The sequence below is a fragment of the Penicillium psychrosexuale genome, assembly GCF_028828465.1.
Source record: "Penicillium psychrosexuale strain IBT 29551 chromosome Unknown utg000005l, whole genome shotgun sequence".
Lineage (NCBI taxonomy): Eukaryota > Fungi > Ascomycota > Eurotiomycetes > Eurotiales > Aspergillaceae > Penicillium > Penicillium psychrosexuale.
Genome location: NW_026643190.1, coordinates 1,360,693 through 1,384,056, shown reverse-complemented (window position 1 = coordinate 1,384,056; position 23,364 = coordinate 1,360,693). Strand labels below are relative to the sequence as shown.

Here is a 23,364-nt window from a genome sequence, read left to right as displayed (position 1 = left end):
GAGAAATGTGACCCAAGGGGACTTAGCAGGCAGCATACATTGCTCCTGTCCAGTCTACAGTCCCCTACGCACCCAGGATGGGTGCTCTACGCACCATGACAGGTACCATACTTCGGGCATCAGCCTTCTCAGTACTGGGGTCCTGACAGTTAATAACGGTATGGTATTCCTAGGTTATATTCCTATAGAAAGGTTTAACGTTTGTAGGCTCTCGCGGTATATAAATATAATATCTCTCTATTACTTATAGTGACGGAAAAACGGTGGTAAGGCGAATGTATATGTGACAGAAAAATCTCAATAAAATCTCTAACTCTCTAAAATGACAAATGTCCAGGAAAAATGACAATCTTGTGGACAACTTAGTAATCAAAGACAAACAAAACAAAATGAAAGGATGTTTTCGGCCGAAAACCGTGGACTTGGTTTTTCGGCGGAAAAAACAAATGCGCATGTCACGTGATCCATCCGTAACAAGGATGAAACATTACAGTATCCAGCACAGATTCCGACAGAGAGGAATCTATTGTCCTCTTGCTATGCTTCATGATATTGTTGCATATGCAAGGTTTTAGACGACCAAAGCCCCCATTTCTGCGAGTCTTCTAGGGTCTGGCCCTTCCCCCGGTTGGTATGTAGTAGAGGACCCAACACCGTCTTGGTTGAAACTCAAGCCGCTGGTCCCCGGAAGTTGGGTAGTTGCAAGGCCTGCCGGATTGCACATCTCCATCCGCAGCTGCATGATCCATCGTTTGAGTGATATATTCGCTCTCCCGGCATCGAAATAGAAATCTATCAAGGATGACTGACCCCTGGTAGGATCGGAACAGATCTCTGGCCAGTTGATCGAACGCCGCGCATTTGAATCCGGCTGTGCATCCGGCTGCCCGCGTTCCATATATAGGTCATCTTGCAAAATGATCTCTCTTCCACGGTAACCAAGACTAGACAATTGGACAAACTGCAGCTTGGGGCTATCTGCCAACAATTCGAAGCTTTGCTTCCAGAGTTCCTGGATCTTATTGATAACTTCGAGAGATAGCGAAGAACCCCAACTACTCCTCTCTTCTGTGAGGGGGCCTGGATCTTGTGCTCCGATTATCGCATCTGTCAAGCTGACATTCTTCATACTCAGTCGCCTTAAGGTTGGCGCTGCTGTCTGAAGAAAGCGCTTGAGATTCCCCACTGTCAGCTCAATGGAATGAAGATGAAGTTCTTCTAGCTGGGAAAACCGGATATTCTGGGAGAGATCCTGAAAATAGAGAGGAGACAATTCTTCCAAGGGACTCCATTGAGCGAAGGTCAGAACCTTTAATTTGGGTGCGACTGTGACCAGTATACTAAGAAGATGTTTGAAGGCGTCTTCATCGAATGTATCGTTTTCGTTATCTTTAATACGAATGCACATATGTAGAGTCGTAAGATCGGTCAAGAGCGATAGCAGTGATTGATACTGTGACTCTGACAGTTTTATAGACCCCAACTTCATGCCACATGCGATATTGCCGCACGTATGGAGGGCGCGGACCTTGTGGCTAGATTTGATTATAGCCTTGACCATTTGTGAAAATGCTAAGCCCAGAGGCATAGATAACATCTTCCGCTGGAAACTTGTAAATGTTAAATGAACACTTATATCATCGTTGTTGAACTGGTTCTTCAGTTCACGTAAGCCAAGGCAGCGAAATGAACGATAGTTTGCTTCCAGGAGAAATTCAATGGGGTAACACCGTAAGCCGACTGTGGTGGCGTTTTCGAGGCGCGGTAGGCATTTTTCAAGAACCGCAGTAAGTTCCGAGTCGAGAATAGCACGATGCTCTTCTAGTGCAGCTTGATAAGAGGTGAATAGAGCGTCAAGCTCAGCCTTAGCCTCAGTTTTATTGAATGGTGGTTCTTCCTTTTCACCGCGCATTATTCTGAAGATGCTTCTCTGTTGCCGGAGCGCCAATCCCGGACTTCTGAAACGTTCCTTATTCTTTTCTGGCCACCCCTCGAACAAGTTTGGGATGATCCGAATTTCTTGAACCGAGCCTCGTAAGGTTTCACTTTCTGCAATATCCTCCAGATTGTCAAGGCTTTCACGGGTGAGAAGAAGTGATAAAATTTTGAAGTAGCGCGTTGCATAGGCTTCCAGTGTACTGCCATGTATTTGGTGGCAAGTGATTCTGAGCGCACCCCACTCCTGAGGCTCCAGATATTCACAAATATGAGACAATATCTCTGGAGGCAGGATTGTGATAGACATTTTGCACCAGTTTATTTAGGCCACACAAAGATATGCAGCATTCCAGACGAATGAATAGTCACGTGAACGGTTAGGGATGGGGTTGGAAAGTGGAAGAGACTGGTAGAGGAGGATTGGAAATCCTATGAAATGCCGATACAACGCTTAAGTAATCATCACATGTCACTCCGTGGTGCTGACCCGAACACCGTTGGTGTTCGGGAGTGGATCATGTGATGATTACTGGAGATCCTCCAAGGCTATTTGTCCCACACTTAACCGGCGAGAGAAACTAAACTAATCTTGCAAGCGATTGAAAACTAAATGCCTAGTGCTTTTCCATATCCACAGTGTTTCTTTTTTAGGAATGCCTGTAAAAATATTGGCAACTCGTGATTAATTATCTGCCGACAAAAAAGCCGGAACGATACATAGTACCACCATACCTCCCCAAATATTTGACAAGTGATTTAACGGCCCATTGCCCAATTGCCAGTTGAAGTCATATCAGAATTATGATTCAAGGAACGGTATCACTCCATCTAAGAATGGTCCCACTTTTGAAGGAAACCAGCATAAAACGTGGCCGGCGTGTCGGTTCCCACGGTTTTGGAGTTATAGTACCACCAAGCCAAAGCAAAATGGACATAATTTTCCGTATTCTGATAAGCATACTTTGTCACAGTACTTCCATCTTGGGTGACTATCCAGGGACTGAGCGCCATGCTTAGACAGTCCATCATATTGTCTGCGTGTGAATGGACAATCAGCATTTATTATGTACGAGGCCGAACGTAGGAGAAAAGGGGGAAAAGGGGGGAGCGGGGGGGGAGGGTGGAGGTTTCAAAGGGTAGTACTCACAACTATGATCAACAATCATATTTTGTCCGCTTATCGTGCCGGCTGTGGTCACATCCCACCTGGTCACCATGTGCAAGATTTCATGAAGTATCACAGTGCTCATAGGCTTGACAAACGACAGTTGTGGCCTGTCGACCAAATCCGCGGTCACGGTAAGAGTTCCAATATCACTCAGCAGGATGTTACCAGCCGAGCTGTCACTGGCCGTACTGGCCCCCAACACATTGGGGCAAATCAAAACAAAATCCGAGAGTGCCTCTCGATAGACAGGATAGTTCAAGCCATCGCGTGGTATACTTTTCAGGGAGTCAGAATTGCCAAAGGAGTTAAGCCCTTGCAAACCACTGGTATCGGAACACATAGTATCCGCACTGAAAGTCGTGGGGGATAGAAGATAGTAGTTGTTCAACGATGGAACGTAGTATGGTACCTGTGAACCTCCTATGTAGCTCGCCCAGTCGTGATAGATATCTTCCACTGTCGCGAGGGAATTCAATTGCCGCCCAGCGCTATCAAACATAACAGTGTCCCATCCAAATGGCTCTCCAAAATCACCACAGAAGAGATTTGCTGGAGATTTCCAAGCCTGGTACGCTCCGCCATTCGTAATGAGAGATTGGAGACGAGTGATGTGCTCTAATCCGAAATTGTATACTGTCAGTAGCTTTTCTCTTTGACAATCCAACATTGCTTACCTGTGACAACAGTCCAAGCAGTATTACTCTCTGCAAGGAGCGCTCCAGTGCCGTCAAATCTAATACCAAACCAAGCGGTGAAGAGCTCTCGAGCCACGATGGTCTGCTGCGTCTGCCCTGTTTGCTGAGCCCATTTGACTGCGTTAAGCATTTGGGTAGCAAGAGTTGAGAAGTCGTCGGCATAATTGTTTAGCCTCGTTGTGTACGACGAACAGTCCCCATAGCTGGGGAGAACGGAAGGGAGGTTGAACAAATCAGAGACAGTGAGAGCCGCAACATTGCTGACCCCCAAGCATAAGGAAAGCCAAGAAACTATTTTCCTTGATCCTAACATGGTACCGGCGAACGAGTGTGAGAAAATAGACTTCGTCAAGTGAGAAGGACAGCCTTCACTGTGATTATAACCTTTTGATATAACTGCAAAGCCTCTTTATGCAGGAGAGAGAGAGGATCGGCTCTTTCGCCGTTCTCGATCCTTCATTTTGTGTTTTTTCCCTTATTTTTCCACTTCTGATATCCTCCACTGCCCCTTCAATCTCGCTTATTACGGGCTTGTGGACATTGTGGTAACTAGGTCCATATAGTGGCAAGCTATCTTGATTTTGTATTCGTATACTGAACATTAGTACACAAGTGGGTCCACGCGGGATCGCGGCCCCGGGGGCCATAGGGGCCAAGCTCGGACAATCCCCGCTTGGCTTTAGCATCCGACCCACTAATCACCCCTAGGATCTTTTAGACAACTTGGCCAAGCTTTCGCCAATCATGGCCAAGATTCCACGCGTCAGATCCACCGCTTATGGAGAAAGGGAAAACTCAGGGGCGGACGAAAACCAATAAGAGCCAACAAGGCGAGATAAATTCAGTTCGGGGTTGTTCATCGGGTACTCCGTACTCCGTACGGACTCCGGAGTACTCCCGTGGGATTCAAATTTTAACCGATCAGACCCGATACTGGAACCACCTCACACAGGGGTTCTAACACTCCGTAGATATTGAAGTCTTACAATTCTCCCTTGACCCGTACAGATACGAGCCACCGATAAAGGCCACTTTGTGCCCACTAAATTTTCAATCATCGCACCGTTATCTTGAATTATATTATTTTGAAATCTCCCATCGGCTTCTCGGTATGGCAAATCATGCGACAACCCTTAGTGCCGGATATCCCGGACCGAATCAACGGGTCGGACTTATTTTGGAAATTACTTTGCCGATCAGGAACTAAAGACGGAAGGGTCTAGTACTAGTACGATGCATACTCTCCGTACTAGTAGTATACTAACTGCGCACTCCTAACTACATACCAGATAAATCCCGCACTGTAGCCGAGGTGGATCGATCCTCTTCGCCTCTAGATTTCAATTTCCAACTCCCAACACGGACTTTGAGATATCATAGGCTGAAATGTGTCCGGCTAGTGGTTAGTACTCAATTTAGTCGGAATTGGGAATCCTAGCGGAGCACGCTCTAGCGTAGAGAAAATTTGCAACCTCGACAGAAATAAACACTAGCGAGACAGTAGATTTGATCTTTGAAACGACGGCGTCTTGGGGCTTGCCACATTTGAAGGATTGATAGAAAACTTGCAGTGGAGAATGGCTAGTCCAGATATGGTCGGATTGGAGTGTTGATGAGAAGTAATTTTCCTCAAAGATTTCTGCGTTCATATTCAATAATTCATCTATAAGAGCCAGGTAACGGGCCCGCATTATTTCCAACTTCAACTCATATCAAATTGCCAGACTTCATGTCTATGGCAACTGATTCTTCACTCTTTTATTGATTTACTTCTTCATTTACTCTCTTTGGATCTCCTTTCTGCATGGTACCTGAATTATTACCTCGTGTCCTGAGATCACCATAAACTCGATGCACTCCTTCCTCGGGGCTGCGGCCTCTATTCTGGCCCTCGGTGGCTTTGCTGGTCACGCCGTTGCGACCAGGGTTGGACGACCAGCACTTTGTCCAGACAGCTGCGCTAGCTACAACCCAGTCGACTGGTTCACTTTTCGAAATGTCCCACAAGTCACTCGATGCAATGAGACTATGCTCCTTGAGTTCAACATTTTCAATGACCTGAATGACCCCCAGGTGCATTCCACTATGCATGTCTGCGCTTCTGGTGACCTCGACAAATTACAAAACTCAGCTTCTGTCAAACCTGCGTCTTCCTCCGTTTCAACCAAGAAAGAAATTACATACCAGATCGGTGCTTGGGGCTCTAGTCCTTCCGAATCTGGAGAAAGCAATTATTCTGAGCTTCTGGATGCTTTGCAAACCTATCTGACTGGGCACCCACAGAAAGCAGAAATCTTTGGATACTCCAATGGAGTAGCCGCTGGTGTTTATTTGGGTGGCAGTGTTCAACAGGTTTCCAATGTTGAATTTGCCATTGAAAAACTGAGAAGCTTCCTTTCCGACACCACCTACAGCACCGCTGCCATTCAGTACTGTGGATCTAGTTCCAACGAAACAATTGGTGTGGCGGTTGACCTTAATGGCGACATTCCAACTGTTCAACAATACGTTCAAAGCTGGCATGGAGGAGAGTGTCTGTCAGGCTTCGACAAGAGTGCAACCGGCAGTACATCTCTGACATTCCTGGGTACCCACAAGGCAAACGGAACACAATCAACACATTCGCGAGCCTCGCGTGGCTCTCATGGCTCTCATGGCTCTCATGGCTCTCACGGTCATCACGTATCTCACTCTCATCAACGCAGAGATGATACATGCACATACAGAGAAGTGGTTTCCGGGGATACATGTTACGGACTGATCACAGACTGCGGAATCACCTCTGACGAGTTTTACGAGTACAATACTGCAACAGACCTCTGTACTGCACTAGTACCGGGAGAGTACGTGTGCTGTTCCTCTGGCTCGCTGCCGGACTTTTCGCCATCTGCATATTCGAATGGAACATGCTATACGTACAGTGTGCAATCTGGAGACAGCTGTTCTGATCTGGCCAGTACATACAGTCTCACCGAAGCCGAAATCGAGACTTACAACAACGAGACATGGGCCTGGTATGGATGCAGCGAGCTACAGGCCGGACAAAGCATCTGTTTATCGACAGGCAACCCTCCCTATCCTCTGCCGATTGCCAACGCAGAGTGTGGACCTCAGGTTGCGGGAACGGTCTTCAATAGCACCGATTCCGGGGACTGGGAGAGCTACAACCCATGTCCTTTGAATGCCTGTTGCGACGCCTTTGGCCAGTGCGGTATTACACCGGTTTACTGCAATCGCACCTTTGCGGACAACAATAACCCTGGAACCGCAGCGAATGGAACAAACGGGTGCCTTTCAAGTTGTGGAACAACAATCACAAACTGGGCAGTCCCTCCTTCAAGCTTCTACAAGGTCGGCTACTACGAGCCCACTAGTATGGATCGATCCTGTCTCCAGATGAGTCCGCTCTCAATTGACACATCTGTATTGACTCACGTCTATTATGCGTTTGGCAATATTTCGTCGGACTTCTCCATCAATGTGAATGGATATGAAACAGAGTTCTCGGAGTTCATGGAGTTGAAAGACGTCAAGCGTGTTATGTCCTTCGGCGGCTGGGATTTCTCTACCGGCGTCGATACATATATGATCTTTCGCGAGGGAACTACTGCAGCATACAGATCCACCTTGGTGGAAAACATAGTTAACTATGTTTCTGATACCGGTCTTGATGGTATCGACATTGATTGGGAGTATCCAGGCGAGCCAGATATCGCAGGCATCCCGGCCGGAAGCGATGACGAAGGAGAGAACTACCTTGCTTTCCTCAAAGCGCTCAAGGCTGCCCTACCTGACGATATCATTCTTTCAATTACGGCTCCAGCCTCGTACTGGTATCTCCAAGCCTTTCCAATTTCCGACATGGCAGATGTCGTGGACTTTATCAACTACATGACCTACGATCTGCATGGAACCTGGGATGAGGAAAGTACCTGGGCCGACAATGGCTGCACAGCCGGAGACTGTCTTTTCTCTCATGTCAATATGACCGAAACCGAATGGGCCCTGGCCATGTTGACCAAGAGTGGAATTGCCACTAACCAAATTATGGTCGGAGTGGCTAGCTATGGTCGTTCTTTTGAGATGTCTGAGGAAGGCTGTTATACCCCCAGCTGCACTTGGACTGGCGCAGGAAGAGCAGGAGAATGTACCAATACCGCGGGATACATTTCGAATGCAGAGATCAACGAAATTCTCCAGACCAACGAGAACTCTCAGGCTTACTCGGATGGAAACGTGACTGACTTCATCGTCTACAATGACACCCAATGGATCGGCTATATGACCAATGATACCAAGACCAAGCGCGCAACCTGGTACGAGGGTTATAACTTTGGTGGTACAGCTGAGTGGGCCATTGACCTCGAGGAGTTTGTGGACAACGATGAGAGCTCGTCCGATAGCTCAGGAAGTTCAGACAGCTCAGATGAGACAGCAACACTGACGATCGATCCGGAAGTCTGGGCACAGGCAACTCCCGCCGTTACCTGTGCGCCGCCCTGTTTGATGATCATGCCCCCTCTGCCGTTGAACTCGCACACCACTATTTCTTTCCCCCCATCCAGCGGTCATCTTACTTGGAGCTCACTTGGGACCTCCACATACACCCTCAGAGATGGAAACGTCACTATGCTTCCATATTACGAAAATATCTATGTCCCATGGGTATTCGACATCGACCCTGGTACGTTATCATGTTACCCTATGAATCCTACGCGCACTGGTATCCTAAATACTGACCTGTTGATATAGTGACAACTGATTATATCAATGTATGGAACCAACATATCTCTGCAGGTCAGACAGCCGTTTACCAGACGAGCTCAGTGACTCCAACGCCTTTTGCTGTCGTTTATACCCCGTGAGTCCCAAATCTTAATGCCAGTCATCCTTTCTTAGCAAGTCAAGTCAAGCTAACCGAAGCAGAACGGTCGGAGGCTCCACTACCGTCATCGGTGGCACCACGAGCGTTATCCCCGGATTCGATTATTCCTCTGGCAGCGTAACCTATACTACAAGCAATTTCACTGGTATATGGGGAGGTACCACATCCGTCAGCGGTGGAACCACTCAGACTCCGCGGACTTCAACTGTGACACCTTTGGCCTATCCGACAACCACCAACAAGACACCCGATCCGACTTTGAACACTAAGACAACCACCGTGAGATCGTCTTCCGACTCCTCGAGCTGGGGTCCAAAGGCAACCTCCAGCTCTGAGCATACAGGCTCAACCTGTAAGTTTTAGACTCCGTCCCAAATTCTCCTTTACAGATGCTCCATCTAGAATCATTTGACTTATCAAATATTAGGTATAATCAATTGCTTTGGAGGCTGCTTGCTTTGTCCTCCGGATCTTAGTATTGAAATTAGTGGTGGTGGCGGTGACGATGGCGGCGGCGACGAAGATAACAAGATAACAATTACAGAAAGCGCATACACAACTACCATGACCGTAAGTGGCAAGTTAACTACCATCACCGAAAGCGCCACGACAAAGACCGAGACGGAGAGTGAATCTGCCACCAGCACCGAGACCACCAGCACGATCACAGTCGGCATTGCAGTCGGTACATACACTGCTTTCGCCGAGCCATCTGGTTCATTGGGTGCTACGACATATCCCATGGCAAGCCTCACGTCACTCGCCTCACTGTTTGCTAAAGAGTTCTCATCTCTTTATTCCGGTGAGCAGTACTCTCTCACAGCCGGCCTGTACACAACATCCACATCGACACAATCCACATCGACACAATCCACATCTACATCAACTACTTCGTCAAAAATATCCACATCCACATCAGACGCTGCAACGGCCACACCCTCGGAACTATTCATTATCGCTCTCTCTGAAGATGACAACGAGCTGGGCAACCCTTACACCTGGCAATACTTTGATCCAACATATAGCGCGAGCTGGAGCGCGTGTGATGATGTAGGTGGAGGCTCAGAGGCACCATCATCTGGCGAAGGCCTTCCGGATGGCACTTTCGATATCTCAGTCAACATTCACGGTATGAGTGACTGTGTTTATACGGGTACCACCGATGCTGCGGGTACATTCACTTGCCCCGACCTCACATCTACTGTGACGTGTGAGAAGAGTCCAGACACAGGCAGATACACATGCTATGAGGCACTAGCTCCAGTTGAGTTTACTCCCAAGATCCAATGCTCTTGGTAGATTCGATTTTTCAAAATTGTTTTGTCTCCACAGGCAAGTGGCGGGAAATCGAATAGATGTTAGTGACTCTGAGATATTTATACATTTTAGACGTGTTGTACTTTAATCAAATCAATTGAGATAAATTATTCATCATTCGCTGTTTCTTCAATGAATATCTGGTGGTCAACTTATGAAAACTGATCTACATTCTACCAGAAATTTAAATCAAATATTAAAAAGGAAAGATTTAGACTTACATGTAATGATTCTGTAAATTACAATCATCGTATGTTCGCTGCGGCTTTATACTTCCCTTCCCAGTGCCACCGAATTTTTAGGCTCACGATAGTCACGTAAGAGCTTCTCCTAGGAGCTTAAGATTTCTATTCAAGAATGGGAATGAAAGAGGATTTGAAACATGAAGGGCATATAGTGGGCCCGTATAGTATATCTAAGTCCCCCAGAATGCATATGGTTTTGCTTTCCCTCGGAAAAATATAAAGCCTCTACGCGCTCAGCTTGGCGAAGGAGTCTCCAAAATTAAATACCATGACTCAGATTCCGCTGTGGGCTCAAAGGGAAGATTCGCCAATATTCTTGTCCATAGAAGCTTTTCAAGCTGAAAGAGACTTCGAGAAAGAATCTCTTTGAAAGTGGTGAAACTAATTTCGACTCATCCTGTACTTAACCCGTTTTGGGTAACAGCCCAGAAACAATGAGTGTGTACTTGAGGGATACAGTAGTAGTAGTAGTAGTAGTAGTAGTAGTATTCATTTACACTGACCTCTCGCCGAAGCGATATGCAGTATACGACAACTATATATCTGAGTATGTACATCTAGAATGATCCACTTCCTGACAGGAACTTAGAGCCTCGTCACGGCCTATCGTGGCCATTTGCCGTTCCCGTTGTTAGGCTGCCCTCATGGCGCGGCTATAGTGGAACTGTGGATGAGACGGATAGCAAGTATCCGAGTTTGGCTGCATCTCTGTTAGGAACCGCGAGAACGCGGGTTGAGCAGAAGCTAAGAATCTGGACAGTGACTGTATGGCAGATGCGGGTTTGTTCCGAGGTCGTTTTATTGACCGTCGGCTTGTCTTATTCTCGAGCTGGAACGGTGACGGTTTATTGTGAAAACGGAGATGAAGATCTTCAATTGTGAGTATGGGTTTGGCGGGAAGAAAAAGTTCTTGCACTGGGGGAGTCGGTTGCGGTATGGATGTGATAGGTCGCTGGAGGACGGAAGCATAGGTTGTTTGTCGGTTTTGGGGCGAGGAAATGATGGACGGTATCGTTTGATGAGGCTGGGGAGAGTAGGGTGTTGGAGGTTGTTGAGGTTCTGGGTCGGTTGTGGCTGGTGTAGCTTGAGCGTGGGGTTCGGCGTTGGCGTTCGAAGATTTCTCTACTGTAGTGGGTACGGTTGGAGTTGATTGGGCTAGTGTCTGTGTGCTGGCGTCGTGGTTGTCTTCTTAGATGGTTCATTTTCTATAGAAGGGTGGTGGCTGGAAGTTGGCTGTCTAGGTGGAGGGAATGCGTTGACTGAAGGATGGAGTATATCGGTAGATTCGAGAGTTCTTTTTAGTTTGTCGTAGATGACCTCCCATACGCAGTCGTCGGTATATAGTTTCTGTGGAGAGTTTGGGGCTGGAAGCTTCCTAGGCGTAAGAATGCCTGGTAAGCAAAGCAGTACGCCATGTCACTAAAAGGTCTGTTCGGTTTATAGTAGAAACCGTTTCGCGCCAGTTGGAGTGGGGTGACGCTATTGAGTAGTTGTCCCTCGAATGACCGAGCTTGTGCTTCGATGGTATAAAAGGGGGTCGCGATGAAGTGTTTTTCTCGGGGGGGAAAGCGCGGGGTAGGTGTTTCGGGTGAGGTGGCGGCGTTTGCAGATTTGAAGGTAGCGGGAGGGTAGCGGCGGGTAGGTAGAAGGTAGCAGCCCTAATCTTAGGCCCCGTGGTGGACCTCTATTCATAAATTTTTGGAAATGAAGCTAAACGAGACATGAGAGCACTTAATGTATCTATCTGACGCTATTACTATCTAGGGGCAGAGATCACCCGACCCAATGGTAACGATGAGATATAAGCCATCTTACCATCCCACCCACGGCTAGTCTATTGTTCTGAGCTATCTATAGCCCTCTATCGCACTTAGGCTGATACATACGACCATAGGGTGTGGAAAACAGGGCTTCCCGTCCGCTCAGCCGTACTTAAGCCACACGCCGGTGAGTTAGTAGTTGGGTGGGTGACCACCAGCGAATCCTCACTGTTGTATGTTTTTGTTTTTATTTATTCAATATAGCAATACATAGATAGCATGTTCATCTTAGGCCCCGTTGTGGACTATAATATTTTAGAAATCAAGCGTAACGATACATGAGCACTCCATGTATTTATCGAAGGATCCATTATTGGCGACGGATCGGACCACTACGACAAAACTAATTTTATCCATGGCCCTCAAATAAAATGTGCAGTGGAAATTTAGCCGACAGTGCTTGCGAGAATCGTAATTCAACCAATTAATTCGCAAATACGCACCGTATCACCCAGCTGAGGTCTAAAAATCTTACCTAATTTCTAGACCTCCTGACCTTCATCATTTATAACTTGTCCGACGAGCGTTCCAAAGGTTCCAGGCCACAAATCCTGCAAATAGCATCTCAAGATGATTACTGCATTCAAAAAAGCTTTGGCTTGGGTAATTTCTCGAGCTTGGCTCGCAAAGGTTTTTGAATATGTTTCTCAAATATCAAGATCTCTCCACCCAGCGAAACAAACAACAGAAGAGGCAGACTTTTATTCTACTGGAGGCTTCCATCCCGTTTCGCTTGGAGACACTTTCAATTCTGGCACATACAAAGTGGTAAGGAAACTAGGCTACGGACAATATTCTACCGTTTGGTTAGCTAGGGATTCCAAGTGAGTATAGTTCTCCATATTTATTAAATATACAGCTTATCGAGTACTGAAGAGTTCAGATATATATGGCTCTCAAAATACTAAAAGCAGACTGCTCCGGTGGCTCGCACGACACCTTTAGGCGAGAAATCCTCGAGAAAATTATCCGATATCTCTGGGAAAACCAACCATGGAGGCCGGTACTACGTGTTACCCCCTCTGGATCAATTCAAACATGAAGGGCCAAATGGACAATATATTTGCTTTGTATTCGATGTGTTAGGCTACCACTTGGATTTTCAAACCGCAAAATACGAAAATGGGAGATTGCCTATCAAGGCAGTAAGAATTATAGCGCGACAGCTTCTACTAGGGTTGGATTTCGTCTATAGGGAGTGTGGAATTATTCATATAGGTACTACCATACGTTACGAACCACCTCCTACTTATAATAATGATACTAATTATGGTCGATATATAGATTTAAAACCTACGAATATAATACTCAAGCTAGAAGATCTGGAATAAACTATTGAGAAATATCTATCTAAATTTCCTATACAGGTTAGTAATGAGTATGGTATCACAAGGCCACTCCGGGAGGTCATCAGGACGCCGCTTATCTCGGAGATACGTAAGCCGCATATCAGAATAGTTGACTTCGGTATTTATATACATAACTCGTCGTATCATCTTTCTGGGCGATACTTACACTGGTTATAGCTTCTTGGTCAGACAATCACCTGTCGGATATGATTCAATCCCCAGTTTTACAAGCACCAGAAGTCACAATCGGTACCCATTAGGATGAGAAGGTTGATATCTAGAGCCTCGGTTGCCTTATAAGTATTCAATCTATTCACCCAAAATATGGCGAGCTTTTCTTTTATATCCTAATTCTTAATAGATTATTGAGTTTATCCAGGGGATAGTACTTTTCTCGGGAGTGACATCAAACAAGGGCTCGTAGACAGTTAATGATGACCGGCTCGTAAGAACCATCGAAATACTTGGCAATTTCCCGCCTGAGTTCCTTCGGAAAGGAAACAGAACTGCGGAGTTTTTTAACACTGATGGTATGCCTTTATTTGAAAAATGAAGTGCGGATATCATAAGTTCCCCATTTTACTGATAATACTTAGGCGGTCTTCTTCGAATCCCAGATCTGACATCGACTAGTCTTGAAAGGCTCATCGATGGCGCTGAAATGCCTTTCATCAAACCCAACGACATGTCGAACGCTGAAATTCCCATCTTCATTGAGTTCCTTCGAGGTATGCTTACAATTGACCCGACACATCGAAAGTCGGCCGCAGAACTGCTGGACCATGAATGGCTTAAAATGTGACTACTCCAAAATGTCAATTGGAATGAAGAGAGGTAGTGTCATCTCATTGCACTTTTCATAAGAAATTTAAAGCTTTCATCTCAAATGGACCGTAGGATAAGATAATTGACTGCATCTTGGTCTGTTGGCAGATTGAATCTCCTAGGTCAACGATGACATCTCCTCCGGCGTTCCAGAGCGCAGCTTGGCAGTCATTCGGCAAAGGGCGACGCAGAAGTTGAATAACTCGGCGGTATAAGCCCTGCATCTCTGATCACGGGCTAGATCATACAAGCAATGATGACCTTCCGTCACACGCATTTTCCAGGATAGTCCAGAGCGCCTTTGTTGATTTGATGGGCGTGAGGACCTGGCGAAGCAAAGCACTTGGCTTCCGATCGAATTAAAAAAAAAAACAAAAAGAAAAACATACAACAGTGAGGATTCGCTGGTGGTCACCCACCCAACTACTAACTCACCGGCGTGTGGCTTAAGTACGGCTGAGCGGACGGGAAGCCCTGTTTTCCACACCCTATGGTCGTATGTATTAGTTCGGATATCAGAGAGGATTATAAAGTGAAAGGATTTAGCAGCCAATGTTGGACACACATCTCCAGGGGTGCTGGAAGTTTGGATAAATAAAGCCGGAGGGATCAGCTGATTCTCTTGCGAGTCACATGACTACTCCCCAGATCCACCCGATGTTTACTCCGTACTTTTCTCTCAACCTCTAGAGCCCGTTCAAGGTTATGATGGCCCAATTTATCCGAAAATTGTTCAGCCAGGCGTCTGTCTCCATTCAGCTTCTTTCTGATCTTCACTTGGAAGTGAATCAGCAATACACATCATTTGACGTGCCAGTCGTCTCCAAATATCTGCTGCTCGCCGGGGATATTGGGCGTTTAGCAGACTACGATCAATACCTTCGTTTCCTCCAAAGGCAAACGGAGAAATTTGAGTTGGTTTTTCTTGTCCTCGGCAATCATGAGTTCTATGGCGGATCCTTTGAGTCGGCATTCGAAACAGCGAGGCGACTTGAACAGGAGCCATCTTTAAATGGACGACTCATTTTACTCCACCAACGACGATATGACATCCCAGACTCCCATGTCACCATACTGGGATGTACTCTTTGGTCTGATATTCCCGAAAACTCCAGAGATATTGTCCATTACAAAATCCAGGATTTCCAGAAAATCAAGGATTGGACGGTCGACGAGCATAATGCGGCGCATAAGTCCGACTTGAATTGGCTACGCAACGAGGTCCAGTCAATTTATAATACCCACAAAAAAAATCCTACAGAATCATCGAAACGGTCGATTCTGGTCGCGACACATCATGCACCCGCTATGCACCGCACATCGAGTCCACAGCATGCGAAGAATCCTTGGAGTGCTGCATTCGCCACGGACTTATTATCACAGCCGTGGAATGGTGTGAACAATTGGGTGTTCGGGCATACACATTACTCAACGGAGTTTAAGGAGAGGGGGATTAGGGTTGTGAGTAACCAACGAGGTTATATACTTCCATGGAGCAATGAGGCCAATGGGTTTGATGCAGGGAAGGTCATTTGGGTATGATTTCCCGAGAAATAACGGATGATAATCATGTAGCTAGGAAGAAAGAAGAATATATCCATGAAAATGTACTACAACAAACAAAGAGGGAGCATTTCATTCCAGATACCAAGTACGAAAAATGAATAGTATGACTTTTATATCGTAGGTACCTTTTGTATGGGCATACCACACAAAATGTACCTAATTTTAGAAAAGTATCTGTTGAGTGGGACCAATACACGGAAGGCACGATGGGGCGGGCCGCAAAGATTAAAAGCGGGGAAGGCAGAATATCCATTTCGGGAAAGACAATGCAGTCCGATCTTGATGCCTTCAAATTCCCCTCTCAGCCCATGATTGAATAATCCCCCTGTTACTCTCCTCGTACGGTTTAACCTCCACGGTTTCTCCATCAACAAACGTATTAGGTTGAGTGAATTTCCATCTTGGTCTTGGCTTCGAGCACACAATCTGCCGCCACTGTTCGTACATCCCCTCAACAGCACACATGGGCTCATAGAACTCCTTGCAGGAGGAAATATCGGCTGTACACCGCCATATGTGTAGGCGACAGAGGTAGCGGCCCAAAGAGGGTTTGCCGTGAGAGATGATTTTGTTCCGGTCGATATGGACGGTGAGAGTGGAGGTATTGGGATCATGGGAGATTTGGATGGCGCCGCCGCCATCTTGTAGAAGGTGTTTCAGGATGGAGAAGTGAGCCTAGGCAGCAGATTATTTTTAATAAATCTGGAGCATGAAAAGGTAGGTATACATACCTGGTGGTGGACTTGCCCCCAAGCCTTATTTTCAAAGTTATAATGCTCGAGAGCCTGAAGTCCATCGACACCGATGTTGAGATAGGTGGTATAAAGGACTAACATTGGGTTAGTAGGCTAAATTCACGGTCGTGGTAGCACTTACGGTCGTCAGCCGTGATTTCACTAGTATCGGTGTACCCGAAAATACACAACAAATCCTTGTTGTCCATGAGATATTCCGAGACTAGAATAGCACGACATTCCTCCACTGTTCCTGCCAAATTTCCAAAAACGCTATTCCAAGTTTGGCCAGGTAAATAGTGCGAAGTCACGGCTTTTCCGTTCAGTGGACTGAGCGGCGGGTTCTGCTGGTCAAAGTTGTAGATGCCTGGAGCGGTTTCGCTGAGGAGTATACCAGTCCCGTGGCCTACCAGCTCATGAATAGCGGTGGTGAGAAATCTGACAATATGTGTGCTCTTGCGGAAGTGCTCTAACTCTGATGGATCGACCCAAGGCACTGGTAGATTGGGATTATTGTTAACACTGAGACGATTCGCGAGAACGATGTTCTTAAAGCCATAATTTTCTCGAATATATTCGTACTAATTCCATTGTCAGCTTCATTCAATCCAGAAAAACCCTTTCACAGCTTACATTGGGAATATTAGCGGCTTCGAAGACGACACTGCCGCATACAGCAAGTGCTAAGGGAATTAGTATATCATTTTACTTGCCGGGGGGACTAATCTCTCTCTCACCATGGACGCTGGTAAAGTCAGGAGCTTCAAATAGACTCTTCTCAAACGGGCCTTTCCCATCGTTGACGCCATCGACTGCCCATGGGAGTTGTCGAATGATGGAAGTTGAACTCCCAACAAAGCGCTTCAACCTTGACGTTTCGCCCGGATCGGAAATTCCGATCATAGCTTCCCACTCCGACCTGATCCCGGCCGGATCACGATAACTCTCGATGAAACCAATCATATTCTCTACTCTTGCAGCTACATCCATTACCCACGCCTTTTGTGACTCCTGGTAAGCTTCAAGGCTACCAGTTCTAAAGGATTCGATGTAGAGCTCCAGGAACCGGGCTTGCCTGCTGTTGCTGACGTATTCTTTTGCTCTCGTCAGATCCGAGCAGATCTTCGACATTTCCACCGAGTGGTCGCCTCTAATGATGAATATGTCATTTGCCAGTTTGTGTAGACCGTTGGCGGGAACATCACTCTCCGCGGAAGCTTGAAGCAAATGATATATAGGTTTTCCATTCTGAATTAGCTTTTGAACTCGGGTATTCTCTCCCAATGGAGTGTTCAATCATTGCCTCCGACACTCGAGCAAGCTCCTTTTGGGATATGAGTTCAGTGCCAGGGTAATAACCCGACTGTGCGCTCTTGCTGGGATATCCAAGGTTGAATGGCGGGACTGCCAATAGCGGACCGATGATTTTGTCTAGGCCTTCCTTTGTCTTTTGGGAGATGCTTGCGATCCTTTGCAGTGCTTCGGCTGTCAGATTTGGGACGAACTTTTGGTCTCCTTCGCCCTGATTACACAGTCAGTGCTGTGGCTAGAAGGATTTCGCCGAACTTACATAGAAGTTTCCTAAGTTACAGAGGAACATTGCGGCATACTCCAGAAATCTTTCGAGTTCTTCGAATGTGACATTGCACTGGGTGACTAGGGTGTCCCAGTTTCCATCGCAAGCATGATAGAGGTCCATGATGAAGTCGAAGATGCCTGGGCTTTCTGGCGATACCTGCCGCATGATAATTCTGCTCCCATGCCATGCTGCCCGTGCACAATAGTGAGCATAGAACTTCTCCCGCGGCTCAAGAGCATCGAAAATCGGCTTTATGGCTAGCTGATGGATTGGTGTGCCAGGAGGCGGGGTAAAGGAGCTTTGGGGAACGGACATGGTACTTGATGCAGCGGTGAGGGAGGTTGTGAATGATAAGAGGTTCAGGGAAAGTTGAAACAGTTCACTTCAAGGCCTGGAAAAAAGGCAAGGTAGATATCGTGGAATGAGGCCCAGATAGATATTCAATGTGGAGGAGGGGTAGACTGATTCATGCTCGAAACGACGTAGCGCCGTAAAAGCGATGGGGAGCTCAGTCAGCGTAGTTTGCAGGGATTGGGGCTGCGCTACCCAATGGCCCCTCACATACGCGAAAGCTTCCTACAAACTGTTCGCGCCACTGGTGACTATTTTATCCTGGATAGGTGTCATACATGACAGGGATCGCGGGGAATTAATTCATCTATTTAAATTATATACATACACTCTTCCTTGTTCAAGTTTTCTAGAGAATGGCACTAGATGAAAGATCTCTATGAGCAAGAACATATGTGCATGCACCATCAAAAGAGCAAAGGGACAAAAAGAGAAAGAGAAAGGAGAAGATGAAAGAGAGCAGAGAGCTATCCAACATGGTTGTAGCTCAGGACGTCACACAAGTTCGTGGCGAATCGTAGTAGAACCCGGTGCCTCCTGAATTTCCTCACTTGGATGATGTGTATACAACTCGTTCACTTGAAGTGGCGTCTCCTTTTCAGCTGGACTCGGTGCAATGCTATATTCATCCATGGTCCCAGGTTGCGACTTTGTTGTTGGCTTTCGACGAGAGATAATCGCCCAAGCAATGATCCCAATCAACACCAAGCCACCAATAGCACATCCAATACCAATGCCAGCCTTTGCCCCAGTTGAGAGACCTGGATTGGAGCTGCCAATACCAGTTGACCCAGTTGAGAGAGTCGAGTTGGACTACTTCGACGAAAGAGGTACCCAATACCCGTCCCAGCTGTCTTCCCATGAATTGGCTGAAGCCTGGATTGAGGTATCACTAATCCCAATGCTCTGCTGAACACCTGATCCGATCCCCGGTCCAGGTGCTTGTGCCAAAAACCAGTAACCGCCCCCGATACCCTCTTGCCAGTCTGTGCCAATGAAGGCTGCTTGGAGGAAAGCTCTGCCGAGGACGAAGGAGTCGGAGGGATAGCATGGGAAGTAAGTTGTGTTGTGTTCTACTAGTGGCTCTTGAAGGGTAAGCTTTAGAAGTTGGAAAGGAACTTTTATGGTGATATTTTGAGTGTTTGTCGCATCCTTCTCAAATGTGAAGGACATATATGCCGGGGAGGATGTTATTTTCTCGTAGCTTTCGTCGTGTGTGTTCCAGAAATATAGACCCAGATCTTCGTTAAATGTAACCGGGAGCTCCGCTGCCATTGTATCACAGACCTGTTTAGGAAGATAGAGGTAGGGAAGTGTAGGATCGATCTCCACTGTTTTCGCCCTGCTGGTGATGCTATCTCCCCATTTGAACAGTCCGGATTTATTTTCAAAGCCAAATGGTGACCCCCCCGTGGCGACTCCTATCCCGATGTCTTCGAGATAAATCATAAGCTTGCCGAGATGGTTCGTCGCATCAACCTGTTGAGAGCTTACTTGATCCAACACTCGGCTTTGATCATACCCGCCAAGCATCAGTGAGCCTGGAATGTCAGGTTCCACAGACCCAATGTGCATCCCCCATGAGTATGAGGGGATACGATCAGAGGAAGAATCGTTCCAGTGCTCCCAAGCAGATAACAAATTGAACTTGTTCCCCTGCACTACGTGGATAGGCTTCGGACCTCCCAGCGACAAGATCCCCACAGAAACAGGGTATTGTTTTCCATTCGGGTATTCTTGGTAAGCATCGTAGATAGACGCCATGGAAACATTTGGTATTGTATGTCCATTTTGCAGCCTGATCGTGTCGGCGAGAACCCCTTCTTTGACATATCCGGTACCACCCCATTTATTCACGCCGGCACTGCTCTGATCGGACAGCCAGGTTATCTGGCTCGGGTCGGTGGGCGTGTTCAAGGTGACCGCAGATGTTGAGGCGTTTATGTCGAAGAGACCAGCTCGTCTTGCATAACAGGGAGTTGAGTTGTTTGGGCAGACGGTATCGAGAAGAATGGTACTAGCCCATCGGTCGCCTGGGTAGAGATCAATGGGCTGGTTTTTGGATCCCAATTCAACTGACACGGCGTGCCATGGGCCATCTGGACCATAGGTTTGATCGGACCATAACATTGTCCAAGGAATACCATCTGCATGCACTATGACTGCAGTGGCGAGCAACCAACAGAAGATATATTCCATAGCATAGGGGGCCATCCTGAAGAGCGGCTCTGCAGTATGATGGGAAGAATGGGAAATAATGGCTGTAGAAAGCGAAATGCGGGCGTCATTTGGTCACTAGCTAGAGGGCCTTGGCATAATTTGATGGGCGCGTAATTGAGATTTGGGGGATTAAATTTTTACAGAGCACACACCGTTGAGACGGGCGCTACGTAGGAGGGCATGCAGGGGACATGTGGATACTGTCTTTAGTGTGATAAGCCGGAGGCGCTGTGGCTTTTCTTGTTGGCAAGGAGTGATGTTTCAAGCTATACGGAGGCAATGCGCTCAGTATAGCGCTCATTTGTATGGAATAGATTTCTGTGAATTTATCTTCACCAAAACAATGAGCTATCTCGACCTTTTTGGATACATCCCCTTCCATGTCCGAGGATCCTCGGGGAAGCCGTGTATGGGGGCTATAAATGCGATTCTTGGCATGCGCGCAGCCGGGGTAGAGGTGTTTTAGTTGCTTCCTTTGGCTGCATAATTAATGCAGAGGCTTCTAAAACCGAGACCCCGCAGAGGACAGTTTTGGGAGCAAGAGCAACGACGTGTCTTGGTCCAATAACAAAATAGGAAGTACCTGTGTATGGCAATTGTTCATGATTCAGCCCTGGTCCCTGGAGCGGTCCGGAGGCGCCCGCAAAACGGAGATCTTCTATCTCCACGAACAAGATACAGTGACCTGAAACACGCTACCAGCCTCCCCTCTTCCCTGTCCAACTTGAAGTCCTAGACATCTTGTGCGTGTAAAATATACCGCTTGATGCATGAACACACAAACCTATTTTCAAGCCCAAGTGCCAAGACAGTAGCTGGGAAAATGTCTGACCAGACATTCATCCTCCCCTGTTCTCCCTCTATCCTGCGTCCAGATCGCTTCGACTTCGTTTCTTCCGAGGAAATTGAAGTTCCATTTTGGCGGATTTTGTCATGCATCTTGGCCGAGTCATTAAACACTGTGGCTGACAGCTCGTCCCTCATCGATACCCTGGAAACGATATCGGTTGTTCTACACGGAGAGGCTGCCAGGAACTACGTATTCCTACAGGAATTTCTAGACACTTATCTGGCAACGTCCACTCCTGGATCAAGCAAGTTCTTTACATCAACATGGCCACGTCTAGTCGGTCTTGCCTTGGAACTACCATCTTTATTCCCGAGCCTCTCCATCCCCCCGCTGAAAAGCGACGAGACTAGCCAGATTATTTTAAGCAGAAGGCAGGTTGCATGTTTGGTTGTACACTAGTTCTTGTGCTCCTTACCAGCCCATCCATGGCAGACGGAGTCCTTCGTTGATCTGTCACCGTGGTACTCGGCTGGAGACGCAATGCACCAGGGTGCTGTGCAGGCGTATCTAACCGCCCTATTCACGTACTTTGAAGCTATAGCGGCCTCCGAACCAGAGGGTGGAATTCTGTACCACTCAGTGGAAGACTGGCCCATTGTTTTCGCGTTAATAGTTATGCCTGACGACCAATCATACTTCCTTCTTTCCAACGCACCAGCCCCATTGAGCCGCTTGGCAGTTGTCCAACTCCCAAACCAATCAACAGACATCGAATCCCTCGGTCTTCCAGATGGCGCTTGCGTGATATCTGCTAACAAGAGCGTGGGATTCGGAGTGACAGGTACTCAAGAAGAGCTTCATGTGGGTATTTTACCCGAGGTATACCCAGTGACACTGCTAGCGCCCCCTCTGAAGGACCGCCAGGTCCTTACCTGTCAGGGTGCCGAAGCAATGGTTACTACTAAAGGACACGGGAGACGGGCCTCCTTGGACGAAGTATTGCATGGCAGACCAATACCATCTTCTGCTGACTGGCGCAACCGGGTCATGCTATTCATGGACGCCCTGGAATTGGACCTTGTAGACAGCGGTCATCCGCACAGTGGAGAGAGCATTCCGGACCTGATACCAGCCTGTCTACATCGGGAATTGGTGAAGGCCTACACCGCGTTCTCCTCGCATTATTGCAGGAATGTCCGGAAGCCCTACTCCTTTGTCACTACTGGGCTTTGGGGCTGCGGTGCTTTTGGCGGAAATAGACAGGTTAAAGCGATAATCCAGTGGTACGCTGCATCCATGGCAAATGTACCTGAGCTTCGATATGTCGTAGCTGGCCCAGAGCAGAAAGGATTTGGAGATGAGCTCAAGAGGTTCGTCGGCCTGGTGGCAGAACACACTAGGAGAGGATTGGAGCCGCAGAAGCTCTTTGATGTGCTTGTCCGCCTGGGGACAGAGATCCAGAATGGGAAGTGCGCTGTTCCTCCTAAGCCAGATGGGATTTTCAAATATGTTTTAAAAAGCCTGTAAGGAGTGCTGGCTATCTTGTACTCCGTATAATCATTCCAGTTCTAGTTACGTGCAGATGCCAAGATGCAGAGCGTTTCAAGGGAAACAACATGATGCAATGATATTCTGCCGTTGTTCACCCCGATTCTCACTCTGTCTATAGCGTACTCACCCTTCTCACCGAGGTCGCGCGACCGTAAAGCGGCGCTCACCCAATTCTCACCTGCCTATTCTTCTTGCACTCGGTCTTTTCAAACCCCAATTATCTTGCTCTATATACCTCTCCCCCACTTAAACTGGTACATACGACCATAGGGTGTGGAAAATAGGGCTTCCCGTCCGCTCAGCCGTACTCAAGCCACACGCCGGTGAGTTA

At 47.3% G+C, this 23,364-nt stretch overlaps 9 protein-coding genes across 9 annotated transcripts, besides 3 other annotated features; 4 read left to right on the top strand and 5 right to left on the bottom strand.

The window, feature by feature from the left end:
* Positions 1–571: 571 nt before the first annotated feature.
* N7518_009428 (F-box protein) lies at positions 572–2,245 on the bottom strand (the record flags this gene model as incomplete). The annotated part of the gene is made up of 1 exon (XM_057190354.1): positions 572–2,245. One exon carries the CDS (start codon positions 2,243–2,245, stop codon positions 572–574), a length of 1,674 nt encoding a protein of 557 aa, XP_057038010.1.
* Positions 2,246–2,766: 521 nt separating this feature from the next.
* Positions 2,767–3,931, bottom strand: N7518_009427 (uncharacterized protein; the record flags this gene model as incomplete). The annotated part of the gene is made up of 3 exons (XM_057190353.1): positions 2,767–2,972; positions 3,086–3,721; positions 3,781–3,931. 3 exons carry the CDS (start codon positions 3,929–3,931, stop codon positions 2,767–2,769), a joined length of 993 nt encoding a protein of 330 aa, XP_057038009.1.
* Positions 3,932–5,652: 1,721 nt separating this feature from the next.
* N7518_009426 (glycoside hydrolase) lies at positions 5,653–9,985 on the top strand (the record flags this gene model as incomplete). Its single annotated transcript, XM_057190352.1, has 5 exons — positions 5,653–8,485; positions 8,554–8,662; positions 8,728–9,038; positions 9,114–9,488; positions 9,606–9,985. The coding sequence occupies 5 exons, from the start codon at positions 5,653–5,655 to the stop codon at positions 9,983–9,985; spliced, it is 4,008 nt and encodes a 1,335-aa protein (XP_057038008.1).
* An 894-nt stretch (positions 9,986–10,879) lies between these two features.
* N7518_009425 (uncharacterized protein) lies at positions 10,880–11,906 on the bottom strand (the record flags this gene model as incomplete). Its single annotated transcript, XM_057190351.1, has 2 exons — positions 10,880–11,417; positions 11,575–11,906. Coding segments are annotated over 2 exons (870 nt in total), but the record flags the coding sequence as incomplete, so codon positions are not given.
* Positions 11,907–13,851: 1,945 nt separating this feature from the next.
* N7518_009424 (uncharacterized protein) lies at positions 13,852–14,219 on the top strand (the record flags this gene model as incomplete). Its single annotated transcript, XM_057190350.1, has 2 exons — positions 13,852–13,862; positions 14,051–14,219. The coding sequence occupies 2 exons, from the start codon at positions 13,852–13,854 to the stop codon at positions 14,217–14,219; spliced, it is 180 nt and encodes a 59-aa protein (XP_057038006.1).
* Positions 14,220–14,947: 728 nt separating this feature from the next.
* N7518_009423 (calcineurin-like phosphoesterase) lies at positions 14,948–15,784 on the top strand (the record flags this gene model as incomplete). Its single annotated transcript, XM_057190349.1, has 1 exon — positions 14,948–15,784. One exon carries the CDS (start codon positions 14,948–14,950, stop codon positions 15,782–15,784), a length of 837 nt encoding a protein of 278 aa, XP_057038005.1.
* A 312-nt stretch (positions 15,785–16,096) lies between these two features.
* Positions 16,097–18,436, bottom strand: N7518_009422 (dipeptidyl peptidase III; the record flags this gene model as incomplete). The annotated part of the gene is made up of 7 exons (XM_057190348.1): positions 16,097–16,483; positions 16,540–16,637; positions 16,685–17,123; positions 17,176–17,225; positions 17,280–17,759; positions 17,809–18,064; positions 18,113–18,436. The coding sequence occupies 7 exons, from the start codon at positions 18,434–18,436 to the stop codon at positions 16,097–16,099; spliced, it is 2,034 nt and encodes a 677-aa protein (XP_057038004.1).
* Positions 18,437–19,285: 849 nt separating this feature from the next.
* On the bottom strand, positions 19,286–20,686 carry N7518_009421 (uncharacterized protein; the record flags this gene model as incomplete). The annotated part of the gene is made up of 1 exon (XM_057190347.1): positions 19,286–20,686. The coding sequence occupies one exon, from the start codon at positions 20,684–20,686 to the stop codon at positions 19,286–19,288; it is 1,401 nt and encodes a 466-aa protein (XP_057038003.1).
* Positions 20,687–22,022: 1,336 nt separating this feature from the next.
* On the top strand, positions 22,023–23,009 carry N7518_009420 (uncharacterized protein; the record flags this gene model as incomplete). The annotated part of the gene is made up of 1 exon (XM_057190346.1): positions 22,023–23,009. One exon carries the CDS (start codon positions 22,023–22,025, stop codon positions 23,007–23,009), a length of 987 nt encoding a protein of 328 aa, XP_057038002.1.
* A 97-nt stretch (positions 23,010–23,106) lies between these two features.
* Positions 23,107–23,119: a sequence feature (Protein overlapping with rRNA (N7518_009419, KAJ5783742.1) was converted to a misc_feature.).
* Positions 23,120–23,151: 32 nt separating this feature from the next.
* Positions 23,152–23,287: a sequence feature (Protein overlapping with rRNA (N7518_009419, KAJ5783742.1) was converted to a misc_feature.).
* Positions 23,288–23,303: 16 nt separating this feature from the next.
* Positions 23,304–23,364: part of a sequence feature (Protein overlapping with rRNA (N7518_009419, KAJ5783742.1) was converted to a misc_feature.) that runs on past the window's edge.